Raw genomic sequence first — 16,670 nt, 5'->3', positions numbered from 1 at the left:
TAACCAACACTGACATGTTACTAATAAAATACTCTACAGCTGGATACTAAACACCACCGTTCAACCTTTATCTGACCCTTCATATCATGCAAAGAGGAATCCCTCTGTCCATGAACCATTTACACTAAACATACTTGCTGACATTGTTAAGAGGAATATTACCTACAAAACATACTATGTGGGATAAATATGTATGAACGAGTCGCCTGCTACATGCTCACAAACCCTACCGTAAATGCACATACCACGCGCCAAAGCGTACGGCCGTAGGGGCTCCGTTACGCAAAGTGCAAATATGCGCACGCACGGCATGTGCCCGCGCAGCGGGCATGTGCATGGGGTTAGTACAAGGCATTGTGGATCACGATATTTTTCGACTTTGACAACATATTATATGTTTGGCAGCCATCAGCTTTGGTTTTGCCTATCACATTGACCATAATTATTATTATTGGGTCGTGGACCACCAACCCAGGGCACCACTGCCGCCAGTTTGTGAACCACTGCTCTATACAATTGTTGGGACTATTTGCCAATAATTGGGTGATCAGCCTGTTTGATTGTGTAGCGTGTAGGCAAGATATCTGCCGAAAGGTGTGTGCATTCTCCATAATCTGCCCATATTACATATGATTTATCCTAATTACCTCATCCTCCTCGTGGGTGAACATATGCACATTCAGTGTGGTGTGGCAGAATACAGAGGAGTCTCTGATTGCAGTAGCACCTGGTGCGGCACATTAAGTGTGCGGCCAAGCAGTGTGCCAGCAAAAAGGGGCGTGGCCCCACTGGAAAGGGATGTAGACTCATGGGAAGGGGGAATGGCCTCACATCTGGACCCCCATTTCATCACTCCGGGTGTGCCGGAGATGCGGACTGCCCCCGGGGACCAGTGCAAGTGCAGTGCCGACTCCTGCACAGTGACAGGAGCAGGGTGCAGCAGATAATGTCACCGTGCAGAAATCAGCTCCTGTCACTGAAGAGAAGTCAGCACTTTGGTGTAGCCCCTCGGCGGGTCAATCCTGGTTGCGGGCTGCAGCCCCATTGTGATGCCACTAGCCAGGGCCGTAACTAGGTGTGTGCGGAGGGGGCATCGCACATAGCGCTGCAGGGTAGGGGGCGCAATTGGTGGCACTTGTTAATTATTTGTTTTAATTACTTTCACTTTGAGCTTCCCCTTTTTGAAGCCCAGCAACTCCTGACCACCACTGTCTCCTCCCCCCACCCCACTTCTGTCACTAATACCTATACAACATTCATGAACTCAACTTGAGATTTCTTTGTTATTCAGTCACATTGTCCTTTATTACATTTGAAGATGCTGATATACCCGGGATTTGAGCCCATTGCATGTATCATTGCAGTCAGACAATCTATTCATTGAGCTATCTGCCCTTACATAGAAAGCTAGGGAATTCTAAGATAGAGAATTCTAACTAATTGAAGCGTTCTTTGTGAATAAATGAACAGCATTGCAGCTGAGCAGATCTATTTATTGTGTGACTGCAAGAGATTGGATGTGTGCCTGTATACTACATAGATCTGCTCAATTGCAATACTGATTTTTTTTTTACAAAGTTCCAGTAGCTTCATATAGTGTTCATAGTATTTATGCAGGATCAAATAGCTCAATGAGTAAGGTGTTTGGTTACAGTTCAGCAGGTTATAGGTCTGAATCCCAGGTATGCCAGTATATTGTAACTGAATATTAATGACAGGGCCGAAACTAGCTTTGTGCAGAAGGTGCATTGTCCACAGCACAATTGCCCTGTAGGCGCACCTTCTACATACACCCTGAGTGGCTGCATATCCATCCCATTGACGGCCATCCTCCTGTTCCCCTGTGCCTGGCACCCGCAGCAGCCCCAAGCTCCGACCAGATGGAGCAGCTGATCGCTGTGGACAGGATATCCCCCCTGTGCTGCTGCGCTCCTGTGGCCCGCCCCCTCTCTGTCTGTGAAGTGTACAGACTCTGCAGAGGAGTCAGTTCTGTACAGGAGCCGACAACAGCGCAGGAAGAATGTAAACCTGACGTAAGTGCCTACACAGACACTACACTCTACACTATATTACACTACACTTCACTACAGTACACTTCACTACAGTACACTTCACTACACTCTACTACACTCTAAGGGCAGGGGGGATGTAAGGGGGAATCTGCCTGACGTAATGTGTAAAATGGGGACTCTGCCTGCTGTACTGCATATAAGAGGGACTCTGCCTGCCATAATGTGTGAAAGGGGGACCTATCCTGCCGTAATGTGTAAAAGTGGGAATCTGCCTGCTGTAAGGTGTAAAAGTGGGAATCTGCCTGCCGTAATGTGTAAAAGGGGGACTCTGCCTGTATGTGTAAGTGGCACTGCTGTGTGGCATATTATGAATTGGTATTATTTTGTGGCCCCGCTTCTTCCCCATGAAGCCACACCCCTATATTTTTGGCACACGCCTACGGCGTGCACTGGCACTATTTTAAATATTATGTGGGAGGGGGGGTGGGGTGCCAATGCTGTTTCTTGCACACAGCGCTAAAATGTCTAGTTACGGCACTGCCACTAGCAGAATATTGGTTACTGTGTGCTGCTGATATCGAACCTTCCCAATGGCAGAAACATCGAGCTGATTGCCAACTTGACCAAAAGTGTATACCTACTGTAGCTTTATACACAGATGGGGAAATTATACACAAACGGCGCTGGGAAAGGCTAATCAATCACAGTACTGTAGATACACTTTTTACAGTGTCTATATTTGAGGATAACTGCGCAGAAACCCCTCAGATGCAGCATGAACTGTGGAATCAATGGGTTTCCCTGTGTGTAAACCCCCAATTTTGCAATTTTTGAGGGACTTCTCCTCGCAGCTTTTGAAGCTTCGAAGTTCAGTCCAACAGCAGGGATTCACATGTGGTGTAATGTCTCTTATGGAGGAAACCAGACACTGGTGCTAACAAAAGGAAAGTAAAGGAACTGTATCAGCTAAACAATGAGCATATTAGCATGCCCTGATATGCTGAGTAAAGCAGGTAAGGACAACCACTTAGCCTAAGAGGAATTTTATGACATTAGAGCAGGGAGATCAGATCTACTGTGGGTGCTCTGCAGCTGCTTGTCTGAGGAGCCATCCAGTAACTCTGATGTACTGCACATTACATATTCAGCTTGATCACAGCACTGCCTCTGAACAAGCTGAATGTGAAACGTACGTCGGAGACACTTTGTGGTGTACCCTTTTTTCTTTCTGTTTGCACGCCAGGTATTCCAGTAATGTATTGCATTCATTTTTAATTCATAGAACTAAATGAAATGTCAGTTTTCAGTGGAGTTTCATTTTAATTTTGTTAGTTAGACTGCAAGTAGTTTAATGATCTGTAATATTGAAGCATCTTACCGTCCCCATACAGGTGTCTGTCACATCTACCCAGATAGAGTCAGCTACGATTTCATGCTGATCACCAGTTTTCACGGTATAATAAGCCACAATGCGGAATGATGGGATGTAGTCCGGTGTTATTGTCAGTAACATATTCACCACGGGCTGGCCTGCTTTCCTCTCCTGTCTGCCCACTTTCATTATTTTTCCTTTGTTCAGTATCTGAATTAAGAAAATAATCTTCAATTAGGTGCATAATGCACAACACATAATTTAAAATATGCATAGTATAGCTGAGTATAGAGAAAGTAGCCAGACTGATGCTGAGCAGGTAAGTGGTGCTACCATATTGTGGCAGGCAGCCCAGCAAAGAGTGGTCATCTATCACCAGGAAGCAGTATCTGACTGACAGTCTGATATAGGGGGATAATTCAGACCTGATCGCAGCAGCAAATTTCTTAGCAGTTGGGCAAAACCATGTGCACTGCAGGTGTGGCAGATAATAGGATTTTAATATACCTACCGGTAAATCTTTTTCTCGCAGTCTGTAGAGGATGCTGGGGTCCATTTAGTACCATGGGGTATAGATGGGTCCGCAGGAGCCTTCGGCACTTTAAGACTTTTTTACAGTGTGAACTGGCTCCTCCCTCTATGCCCCTCTTCCAGACTTCAGTATAGGAACTGTGCCTGAGGAGACGGACAACTTAGAGAGAAGGATTAACATTAAGCTAGTGGCGAGATTCACACCAGCTCACACCGTTCAACCATGCCGCACAACATGGCATACAACTCAAACCATGCCAACGAGCATGAACAACTTTTCAGTAACCGCTGAATAACAACTTAACATGGAAAAACTTGTGTAAGAAAAAAAACTATAATATAATGCTGGAAAAAGAAAGCACTGGGCGGGAGCCCAGCATCCTTTACGGACTACGAGAAAAGGATTTACCAGAAGGTATATTAAAATCCTATTTTCTCTTACGTCCTAGAGGATGCTGGGGTCCATTTAATACCATGGGGATGTACCAAAGCTCACAGTACTGGCGGGAGAGTGCGGATGTTCCTGCAGAACTGACTGACCAAATTTAAGGTCGTCAACAGCCAAGGTGTCAAACTTGTAAAACTTAGCAAACGTGTTTGCCCCTGACCAAGTAGCTGCTCGGCAAATCTGTAAAGCAGAGACCCCCCGGGCAGCCGCCTAGGAATAACCCACTTTCCTTGTAGAGTGGGCCATTACCGAACTCGGTATCTGCAATCCTGAGCATGCTGAACCGTACATCTGATCCAGTGTGCAATCATCTGCTTAGAAGCAGGACACCCAATCTTGTTGGGATCATACAGGATAAACAATGCTTCTGTTTTCCTTATACGAGCTGTTCTCATGATATAAGTCTTCAAAGCTTTGGCGACATCAAAGGACTTTGAAACAGCTGAGGTGTCAGAAGCCACTGGCACCACAATAGGTTGATTCATTTGGAAAGAAGATACCACCTATGGAAGAAATTGCTGACGCGTTCGTAGTTCAGCCCTATCTTCATAAAAGATCAAATAAGGGCTCCTGTGAGACAAGGCCTCTAACTCAGACACCCGCCTTCCGGATGTCAAGGCCAACAGCATGACCACTTTCCAAGTTAGAAACTTTAACTCCACCTCTTTCAGAGGCTCAAACCAATCCGATTTAAGGAACTGCAACACCACGTTAAGATCCCATGGTGCCGCAGGAGGCACAAATGGTGGTTGGATGCGCAGAACCCCCTTCACGAACGTCTGAACCTCAGGAAGGGAAGCCAACCGTTTATGAAAGAAAATGGACAAGGCCAAAATTTGGACCTTGATAGATCCCAATCTTAAACCTGCATCCACACCAGCCTGTAGAAATAGGAGAAAACATCCTAATTGAAACTCCACCGCCGTAGAATCCTTGGATTCACACCAAGAAACATATTTTCTCCAAATACGATGGTAATGTCTAGACGTTACTCCTTTCCTGGCCTGAATAAGTGTGGGAATTACGTTGTTGGGAATACCCTTTCGGGCTAGGATCTGGCGCTCAACGTAGACGTGGTAAGTCTTGATAAATCAATGGTCCCTGCTGAAGCAGGTCCTCGCAAAGAGAAAGAGGCCGAGAGTCTTCTATCAATAACTCCTGAAGATCTGGATACCAAGCCCTCCTTGGCCAGTCTGGGACAATGAGGATTGCCCAAACTTTTTCTCTTCTTATGATCTTGAGAATTTTCGGTATTAGTGGAAGTGGAGGGAACACATACACCGACTGGAACTCCCACTGGGTCACTAGTGCATCCACTGCTATTGCTTGTGGGTCTCTCGACTTGGAACAATATTTCTGAAGCTTCTTGTTGAGACGAGATGCCATCATGTCTACTTGAGGAATGCCCCAACAAATTGCTATCTCTGCAAAGACTTCTTGGTGGAGGCCCCATTTTCCTGGATGGAGATCGTGTCTGCTGAGGAAGTCCGCTTCCCAGTTGTCCACTCCCGGAATGAAGATTGCTGACAGAGCAGAGTATTTTTGTCACCTCTGCCGTTGCCGCTCTGCTTTTCGTTCCTCCCTGGCGGCTTATGTAAGCTACTGCTGTTACATTGTCTGACTGGATCTGTATGGGACGATCTTGAAGAAGATGCGCCGCTTGTAGAAGGCTGTTGTAAACGACACTCAACTCCAGAATGTTTATGGGAAGAAGTGTTTCTTGACTTGACCATCTTCCTTGGAAGCTTTCCCCTTGTGTGACTGCTCCCCAACCTCGGAGACTTGCATCCGTGGTCACTAGGATCCAGGCTTGAACCCCAAACCTGCGTACCTCTAGGAGGTGAGAACTTTGTAGCCACTACAGGAGGGAAATTCTGGCTTTTGTTGACAGGAGTATCCTCTGGTGCATGTGTAGATGCGATCCGGACCACTTGTCCAGTAGATCCCACTGGAACACCCTGGCATGGAATCGGCCATATTGTAGATCTTCGTAGGCCGCTTCCATCTTCCCCAGCAGGAGGATGCACTGATGAATCGACACGCATGTTGGTTTCAAAATTTGCTTGACCATCCTCTGGATCTCCAGAGCCTTTTCCACCGGTAAAAATACTTTCTGTACTTCGGTGTCCAGTATCATTCCCAGAAATGATAACCTCATCGTTGGTTCCAATTATGATTTTGGAAAGTTTATGATCCAACCGTGCTGTTGAAGCACCGTCAAGGATAGTGCAATGTTTTGCATTAACTTCTCCCTGGATCTCGCTTTTATCAGGAGATCATCCAGGTAAGGAATTATGTTGACTCCTTTCTTGCGAAGGAAAACCATCATCTCCGCCATCACCTTGGTGAATACTCTCGGTGCCATGGAGAGCCCGAATGGCAATGTCTGGAACTGGTAGTGGCAGTCCTGAACCGCAAACCTCAGATATGCCTGATGTTGAGGGTAAATGGGAACATGCAAATAAGCATCCTTGATGTCCACCGACACCATAAAATCCTTCTCCTCCAATCTGGAGATTACTGCTCTCAGGGACTCCATCTTGAATTTTAACCTTTTTAGATAAAGGTTCAGCGATTTTAGGTTTAAAATCGTTCTGACCGAGCTTTCCGGCTTCGGTACCACAAACAGGCTTGAATAAAATCCTTTTTCCTGTTGTAGCCCAGGAACTAAGGTAATTACTTTTTCCTGACAAAATTTCTGTATTGCTTCCAGTATATTTCTTCTGTCTTGAACAGAAACTGGTAAGGCTGATTTGAAAAATCGGCATGGGGGGAAATCTTGAAACTCTAACTTGTAACCTTGAGATACTATTTGTAGTATCCAAGGATCCAGATCTGATTGTACCCAGACCTGAATGAAGATTTTTAGACGCGCCCGCACCTGATCGTACTCCCGCAGGGGAGTCCCTGCGTCATGCTGTGGATTTAGCAGAAGCAGTGGCTGACTTCTGCTCCTGCGATCCAGAAGTTGCTGTAGGTTTCTTACCTCTTCCCCGCCCTCTTCCTGTGAAGAAGGGAGCACCGTTAGCTTTTTTGTATTTGTTGGGCCGAAAGGACTGCATCGAAAGCGAATGATATGCTTTCTTTGCAGGTGCCGCTGCAGAAGGGAGAAATGCTGATTTTCCTGAGGTAGTCGTTGAAATCATGGTATAAAGCTGGTCCCCAAATAGCGCCTCACCTTTGTAGGGGAGCGCTTCAATATTCCTGTTTGATTCCGCACCTGCATTCCACTGGCGAATCCACAGTGCTCTGCGAGCTGAAACCGCCATAGCTAAGGATTTTGAACCTAATAAACCAATATCCTTCATAGCTTCCACCAAGTATCCTGCAGAATCCTTTATGTGAACGAGAGTTAAGACCATTTAATCTTTATCAACTGTGTCAATATTTGCTAACAAGTTGTCTGACCATTTTTCAATAGCGCTACCTACCCATGCACAAGCAATGGTGGGCCTGAGTAACGTTCCGGTAGTCATATAAAGGGACTTTAAGGTCGTTTCTATCTTACGGTCAGCAGGCTCCTTTAAGGAAGCCGACCCTGGGACAGGCAAAATCATTTTCTTAGACAACCTAGAAACTGAGGTGTCTACCATGGGGGGTGACTCCCACCTTTTCCTGTCTTCCTCAGGAAAAGGGTACGCCAAACGTATTCTTCTAGGAATATGAAATTTCTTTTCTAGGTTAGAACAGGATTTTTCAAATAATGTTTTCAATTCCTTTGAAGGAGGAAAAGTTATCACCTGCTTTTTATTTAAATTAAAATAAGCCTTTTCCTCAGGTTCAGATGTTGAATATATAATCTCTAACACCTCCCTAATAGCAACTATCACACATTGAATGCTTTTTGCTAATTTAGGGTCCACCCCTCTCAAATCCCCAGTGTCAACATCTGTGTCAGAACCTGTGTCTGTGTCACCTTGCATAATCTGCGAAAGTGACCTTTTCTGGGAACTTGAGGGGTCCCGTATGGATGACGCGGAGGGATCAGCAAATAGTACATCCTCCACTGACTTTCTCCAGTATTTTGTCTGTTGTTCAGACTCAGAGAATTTTCTAGAAAGCTTTGACATATTACTTTGTAATTTTCTCACCCACTCTGGCCCCTTCTGTGAGGGAAGGGCCACCACATTACCCTCCTGTGTATCTAAAATGGGTTCCTCTGGGGAAGAGCTCTCTCCATTGTCTGACATGTTACACACGTGTACTTAGACACCACAATCACACAGGGGAGCTATTGGTGACAGACTCACACTAAAATCTGTCAGAGAAACACAGAGGGATTTGCCAGTCCACACACTGCGCCGTATGTGAAGAGAAATGTATATAAATCATACAAAACCTTCAGCACTTTTTCCAATATTAGGCCACTCACCTAATGTAATAAAAACTAGAGATGAGCGGGTTCGGTTTCTCTGAAACCGAACCCGCACGAACTTCATGTTTTTTTCACGGGTCCGAGCAGACTCGGATCCTCCCGCCTTGCTCGGTTAACCCGAGCGCGCCCGAACGTCATCATGACGCTGTCGGATTCTCGCGAGACTCGGATTCTATATAAGGAGCCGCGCGTCGCCGCCATTTTCACACGTGCATTGAGATTGATAGGGAGAGGACGTGGCTGGCGTCCTCTCCATTAGAAATTAGATTAGAAGAGAGAGAGAGATTGTGCAGAGTCAGACAGAGTTTACCACAGTGACCAGTGCAGTTGTTGTTAGTTAACTTTTATTTATTTTAATATAATATATCCGTTCTCTGCTATATCCGTTCTCTGCCTGAAAAAAAACGATACACAGCAGCAGCCAGTCACACAGTGTGACTCAGTCTGTGTGCACTCAGCTCAGCCCAGTGTGCTGCACATCAATGTATAAAAGGCAAAGCTTATAATAATTGTGGGGGAGACTGGGGAGCACTGCAGGTTGTTATAGCAGGAGCCCCCAGGAGTACATAATATTATATTAATTTAAAATTAAACAGTGCACACTTTTGCTGCAGGAGTGCCACTGCCAGTGTGACTAGTGGTGACCAGTGCCTGACCACCAGTATAGTAGTATATTGTTGTATGTATTGTATACTATCTCTTTATCAACCAGTCTATATTAGCAGCAGACACAGTACAGTGCGGTAGTTCACGGCTGTGGCTACCTCTGTGTCGGCAGTCGGAACTCGGCAGGCAGTCCGTCCATCCATAATTGTATTACAATATATACCACCTAACCGTGGTATTTTTTTTTCTTTCTTTATACCGTCGTCATAGTGTCATACTAGTTGTTACGAGTATACTACTATCTCTTTATCAACCAGTGTACAGTGCGGTAGTTCACGGCTGTGGCTACCTCTGTGTCGGCAGTCGGCAGGCAGTCCGTCCATCCATAATTGTATTATTATTATAATATATACCACCTAACCGTGGTTTTTTTTTCATTCTTTATACCGTCATAGTGTCATACTAGTTGTTACGAGTATACTACTATCTCTTTATCAACCAGTGTACAGTGCGGTAGTTCACGGCTGTGGCTACCTCTGTGTCGGCAGTCGGCAGGCAGTCCGTCCATCCATAATTGTATTATTATTATAATATATACCACCTAACCGTGGTTTTTTTTTCATTCTTTATACCGTCGTCATAGTGTCATACTAGTTGTTACGAGTATACTACTATCTCTTTATCAACCAGTGTACAGTGCGGTAGTTCACGGCTGTGGCTACCTCTGTGTCGGCAGTCGGCAGGCAGTCCGTCCATCCATAATTGTATTATTATTATAATATATACCACCTAACCGTGGTTTTTTTATACCACCTAACCGTGGCAGTCCGTCCATAATTGTATACTAGTATCCAATCCATCCATCTCCATTGTTTACCTGAGGTGCCTTTTAGTTCTGCCTATAAAATATGGAGAACAAAAAAGTTGAGGTTCCAAAATTAGGGAAAGATCAAGATCCACTTCCACCTCGTGCTGAAGCTGCTGCCACTAGTCATGGCCGAGACGATGAAATGCCAGCAACGTCGTCTGCCAAGGCCGATGCCCAATGTCATAGTACAGAGCATGTCAAATCCAAAACACCAAAGATCAGAAAAAAAAGGACTCCAAAACCTAAAATAAAATTGTCGGAGGAGAAGCGTAAACTTGCCAATATGCCATTTACCACACGGAGTGGCAAGGAACGGCTGAGGCCCTGGCCTATGTTCATGGCTAGTGGTTCAGCTTCACATGAGGATGGAAGCACTCAGCCTCTCGCTAGAAAACTGAAAAGACTCAAGCTGGCAAAAGCACCGCAAAGAACTGTGCGTTCTTTGAAATCCCAAATCCACAAGGAGAGTCCAATTGTGTCGTTTGCGATGCCTGACCTTCCCAACACTGGACGTGAAGAGCATGCGCCTTCCACTATTTGCATGCCCCCTGCAAGTGCTGGAAGGAGCACCCGCAGTCCAGTTCCTGATAGTCAGATTGAAGATGTCAGTGTTGAAGTACACCAGGATGAGGAGGATATGGGTGTTGCTGGCGCTGGGGAGGAAATTGACCAGGAGGATTCTGATGGTGAGGTGGTTTGTTTAAGTCAGGCACCCGGGGAGACACCTGTTGTCCGTGGGAGGAATATGGCCGTTGACATGCCAGGTGAAAATACCAAAAAAATCAGCTCTTCGGTGTGGAGGTATTTCACCAGAAATGCGGACAACAGGTGTCAAGCCGTGTGTTCCCTTTGTCAAGCTGTAATAAGTAGGGGTAAGGACGTTAACCACCTCGGAACATCCTCCCTTATACGTCACCTGCAGTGCATTCATAATAAGTCAGTGACAAGTTCAAAAACTTTGGGTGACAGCGGAAGCAGTCCACTGACCAGTAAATCCCTTCCTCTTGTAACCAAGCTCACGCAAACCACCCCACCAACTCCCTCAGTGTCAATTTCCTCCTTCCCCAGGAATGCCAATAGTCCTGCAGGCCATGTCACTGGCAAGTCTGACGAGTCCTCTCCTGCCTGGGATTCCTCCGATGCATCCTTGCGTGTAACGCCTACTGCTGCTGGCGCTGCTGTTGTTGCCGCTGGGAGTCGATGGTCATCCCAGAGGGGAAGTCTTAAGCCCACTTGTACTACTTCCAGTAAGCAATTGACTGTTCAACAGTCCTTTGCGAGGAAGATGAAATATCACAGCAGTCATCCTACTGCAAAGCGGATAACTGAGTCCTTGACAACTATGTTGGTGTTAGACGTGCGTCCGGTATCCGCCGTTAGTTCACAGGGAACTAGACAATTTATTGAGGCAGTGTGCCCCCGTTACCAAATACCATCTAGGTTCCACTTCTCTAGGTAGGCGATACCGAGAATGTACACGGACGTCAGAAAAAGACTCACCAGTGTCCTAAAAAATGCAGTTGTACCCAATGTCCACTTAACCACGGACATGTGGACAAGTGGAGCAGGGCAGGGTCAGGACTATATGACTGTGACAGCCCACTGGGTAGATGTATGGACTCCCGCCGCAAGAACAGCAGCGGCGGCACCAGTAGCAGCATCTCGCAAACGCCAACTCTTTCCTAGGCAGGCTACGCTTTGTATCACCGCTTTCCAGAATACGCACACAGCTGAAAACCTCTTACGGCAACTGAGGAAGATCATCGCGGAATGGCTTACCCCAATTGGACTCTCCTGTGGATTTGTGGCATCGGACAACGCCAGCAATATTGTGTGTGCATTAAATATGGGCAAATTCCAGCACGTCCCATGTTTTGCACATACCTTGAATTTGGTGGTGCAGAATTTTTTAAAAAACGACAGGGGCGTGCAAGAGATGCTGTCGGTGGCCAGAAAAATTGCGGGACACTTTCGGCGTACAGGCACCACGTACAGAAGACTGGAGCACCACCAAAAACTACTGAACCTGCCCTGCCATCATCTGAAGCAAGAAGTGGTAACGAGGTGGAATTCAACCCTCTATATGCTTCAGAGGTTGGAGGAGCAGCAAAAGGCCATTCAAGCCTATACAATTGAGCACGATATAGGAGATGGAATGCACCTGTCTCAAGTGCAGTGGAGAATGATTTCAACGTTGTGCAAGGTTCTGATGCCCTTTGAACTTGCCACACGTGAAGTCAGTTCAGACACTGCCAGCCTGAGTCAGGTCATTCCCCTCATCAGGCTTTTGCAGAAGAAGCTGGAGGCATTGAAGAAGGAGCTAACACGGAGCGATTCCGCTAGGCATGTGGGACTTGTGGATGCAGCCCTTAATTCGCTTAACAAGGATTCACGGGTGGTCAATCTGTTGAAATCAGAGCACTACATTTTGGCCACCGTGCTCGATCCTAGATTTAAAGCCTACCTTGGATCTCTCTTTCCGGCAGACACAGGTCTGCTGGGGTTGAAAGACCTGCTGGTGACAAAATTGTCAAGTCAAGCGGAACGCGACCTGTCAACATCTCCTCCTTCACATTCTCCCGCAACTGTGGGTGCGAGGAAAAGGCTCAGAATTCCGAGCCCACCCGCTGGCGGTGATGCAGGGCAGTCTGGAGCGACTGCTGATGCTGACATCTGGTCCGGACTGAAGGACCTGACAACGATTACGGACATGTCGTCTACTGTCACTGCATATGATTCTCTCAACATTGATAGAATGGTGGAGGATTATATGAGTGACCGCATCCAAGTAGGCACGTCACACAGTCCGTACTTATACTGGCAGGAAAAAGAGGCAATTTGGAGGCCCTTGCACAAACTGGCTTTATTCTACCTAAGTTGCCCTCCCACAAGTGTGTACTCCGAAAGAGTGTTTAGTGCCGCCGCTCACCTTGTCAGCAATCGGCGTACGAGGTTACATCCAGAAAATGTGGAGAAGATGATGTTCATTAAAATGAATTATAATCAATTCCTCCGCGGAGACATTGACCAGCAGCAATTGCCTCCACAAAGTACACAGGGAGCTGAGATGGTGGATTCCAGTGGGGACGAATTGATAATCTGTGAGGAGGGGGATGTACACGGTGATATATCGGAGGGTGAAGATGAGGTGGACATCTTGCCTCTGTAGAGCCAGTTTGTGCAAGGAGAGATTAATTGCTTCTTTTTTGGGGGGGGTCCAAACCAACCCGTCATATCAGTCACAGTCGTGTGGCAGACCCTGTCACTGAAATGATGGGTTGGTTAAAGTGTGCATGTCCTGTTTTGTTTATACAACATAAGGGTGGGTGGGAGGGCCCAAGGATAATTCCATCTTGCACCTCTTTTTTCTTTTCTTTTTCTTTGCATCATGTGCTGATTGGGGAGGGTTTTTTGGAAGGGCCATCCTGCGTGACACTGCAGTGCCACTCCTAGATGGGCCCGGTGTTTGTGTCGGCCACTAGGGTCGCTAATCTTACTCACACAGCTACCTCATTGCGCCTCTTTTTTTCTTTGCGTCATGTGCTGTTTGGGGAGGGTTTTTTGGAAGGGACATCCTGCGTGACACTGCAGTGCCACTCCTAGATGGGCCCGGTGTTTGTGTCGGCCACTAGGGTCGCTTATCTTTCTCACACAGCTACCTCATTGCGCCTCTTTTTTTCTTTGCGTCATGTGCTGTTTGGGGAGGGTTTTTTGGAAGGGACATCCTGCGTGACACTGCAGTGCCACTCCTAGATGGGCCCGGTGTTTGTGTCGGCCACTAGGGTCGCTTATCTTACTCACACAGCGACCTCGGTGCAAATTTTAGGACTAAAAATAATATTGTGAGGTGTGATGTGTTCAGAATAGGCTGAAAATGAGTGTAAATTATGTTTTTTGAGGTTAATAATACTTTGGGATCAAAATTACCCCCAAATTCTATGATTTAAGCTGTTTTTAGGGTTTTTTGAAAAAAACACCCGAATCCAAAACACACCCGAATCCGACAAAAATAATTCGGTGAGGTTTTGCCAAAACGCGTTCGAACCCAAAACACGGCCGCGGAACCGAACCCAAAACCAAAACACAAAACCCGAAAAATTTCAGGCGCTCTTCTCTAATAAAAACACTTCCCCCTCTCTATAACACCCTGGTACTTGTATCAGCATTGTTATGAGGAGAAAACAGTGTCTATCAGCGTCTCTCTGGTAATCTGCAGGAGAAAATGGCGCTGTGTGAGTGACTGGAAAGCCTGAGGAGAAGCCCCACCCCCTGTAATGGCACGATCCTGCCTCAGCAACATTAATTTTTATACTGGGGTATGTAAACCAGAGGCTAAACATGCATTTACTGTTTTGCCAGTGAGAGTAAGGATTTATTATGCCGCTCAGGGCACGCACCCCCCCGCACGCCCTGCACCCTGTGCATACTGAGACATGTTCGCGCAGCATCCCGCCACTGCGCTGTCCCTTTAAGCCGTCAACGATGACCGGAGGGACCCTCTCTTGCAGGCCTCCGGTGATATACACACCACTCTTCTGACTTCTGGCTGTGTTAGGGGGTGGCGGCAGTGCTGTGGAAGTGAGCGCTAGCCAGGCTTGGGCTATGTTCAGTACCCTTCAGGAGCAAATGGTGTCCTGTCAGCGGAAGCAGAGCCATGAAACTTAATGAGAAGTTGGTTCCTACTTCCTCCCCTAAGTCCCACGAAGCAGGGAAGCTGTTTCCAGCAGCTTCCCTGTAAAATAATAAATTTAATAAAGTCTTTTTAGTAGAACTCTGTAGAGCTCCACTAGCGTGCGTCCAGTCTCATCGGGCACATTTTCTAAACTGAGGTCTGGAGGAGGGGCATAGAGGGAGGAGCCAGTTCACACTGTAAAAAGTCTTAAAGTGCCGAAGGCTCCTGCTGACCCGTCTATACCCCATGGTACTAAATGGACCCCAGCATCCTCTAGGACGTTAGAGAACTAACATTTGCAGAGAGAGTTAGATTTGGGTGGGTTATTTTGTTTCTGTGCAGAGTAAATACTGCCTGCTTTATCTTTACACTGCAATTTAGATTTCAGTTTGAACACACCCCACCCAAATCTAACTCTCTCTGCACATGTTATATCTGCCTCCCCTGCACTTCACATGGGGGGTCATTCCGAGTTGATCGCTAGATAAAAATGTTCGCTGCGCTGCGATTAAGTGAAAAAATGGCATTTCTGCGCATGCGGCGCAAGGCGCACACGCAAAGTACTTTCACAACGGCCGATGTGGTTTCACACAAGGTCTAGCGAAGCTTTTCAGACGCAATGGTCGCCGCAGAGTGATTGACATGAAGTGGGAGTTTCTGGGTGTCAACTGACCATTTTCAGCGAGTGATTGAGAAAACGCAGGCGTGGCTGGCAGAACACAGGGCATGTTTGTGACGTCAAATCCGGAACCAAATGTGAAGTGATCGCAAGCGCTGAGTAGGTCTGCAGCTACTCAGAAACTGCACAATATTTTTTGCTGCCGCACTGTGACGCATTAGTTCGTACTTCTGCTAAGCTAAGATACACTCCCAAAGAGCGGCGAAGAACTCGGAATGACCCCCATGGTTTTACCCAACTGCTAACAAATTTGCTGCTACGATCGGGTCTGAATTACCCCCATAGTCCAGAAGTCAGTGTTGGAAGCAGAGAGATGGCACAGCACACTGTTACTATGGAGGCTGCAGGAAAGTGTTCTAAGAGTAATCCGAGGATATAGGGGGTAATTCAGAGTTGATCGCAGCAGCAAATTTGTTAGCAGTCAGGCAAAACCATGTGCACTGCAGGGGGGGCAGATATAACATTTGCAGAGAGAGTTAGATTTGGGTGGGTTATTTTATTGCTGTGCAGGGTAAATACTGGCTGCTTTATTTTTATACTGCAATTTAGATTTCAGTTTGAACACACCCCACCCAAATCTAACTCTGTCTGCACATGTTATATCTGCCCCCCCTGCAGTGGACATAGGGGGTCATTCCGAGTTGATCGCTCGCTAGCAGTTTTTAGCAGCCATGTAAACGCTATGCCGCTGTCCACCGGGGAGTGTATTTTAGCTTTGCAGAAGTGCGAACGCTTGTGCAGCAGAGCGCCTGCAAAAACATTTTGTGCAAAACAAAACCAGCCCTGTAGTTACTCTTCGTGTGCGTTGATTCTAACATTGGAGTGTTGGTTTTTGACGTCACACACCCAGCGTTCGCCCAGCCACGCCTGCGTTTTCCCTGGCACGCCTGTGTTTTTCTAATCACTCCCTGTAAATGGTCAGTTGACACCCAGAAACGCCCCTTTCCTGTCAATCTTCTTGCGCCCGCCAGTGAGAATGAAAACATCGCTAGAACCTGTGCAAAACCACAACGGACGTTGTACCCGTACGTCGCGCGTGCGCATTGCAGTGCATACGCATGCGCAGAAATGCCGTTATTTAGTCTCGTCGCTGCACTGTGAACAACG

The 16,670-nt window shown here is 46.7% G+C and overlaps 1 protein-coding gene across 1 annotated transcript in view; it reads right to left on the bottom strand.

The window, feature by feature from the left end:
- LOC134936129 (complement C3-like) overlaps positions 1-16,670 on the bottom strand; it is an 828,079-nt gene that overhangs the window by 473,363 nt on the left and 338,046 nt on the right. The window contains exon 13 of the mRNA XM_063931046.1: positions 3,391-3,594. Coding sequence (XP_063787116.1) covers positions 3,391-3,594 — 204 coding nt within the window. The remainder of the gene's footprint in view (positions 1-3,390; positions 3,595-16,670) is intronic.

Source organism: Pseudophryne corroboree, chromosome 6, assembly GCF_028390025.1.
Source record: "Pseudophryne corroboree isolate aPseCor3 chromosome 6, aPseCor3.hap2, whole genome shotgun sequence".
NCBI lineage: Eukaryota > Metazoa > Chordata > Amphibia > Anura > Myobatrachidae > Pseudophryne > Pseudophryne corroboree.
Note: the sequence above shows the minus strand (reverse complement) of the source record. Positions and strands in the feature narration are given on the sequence as shown.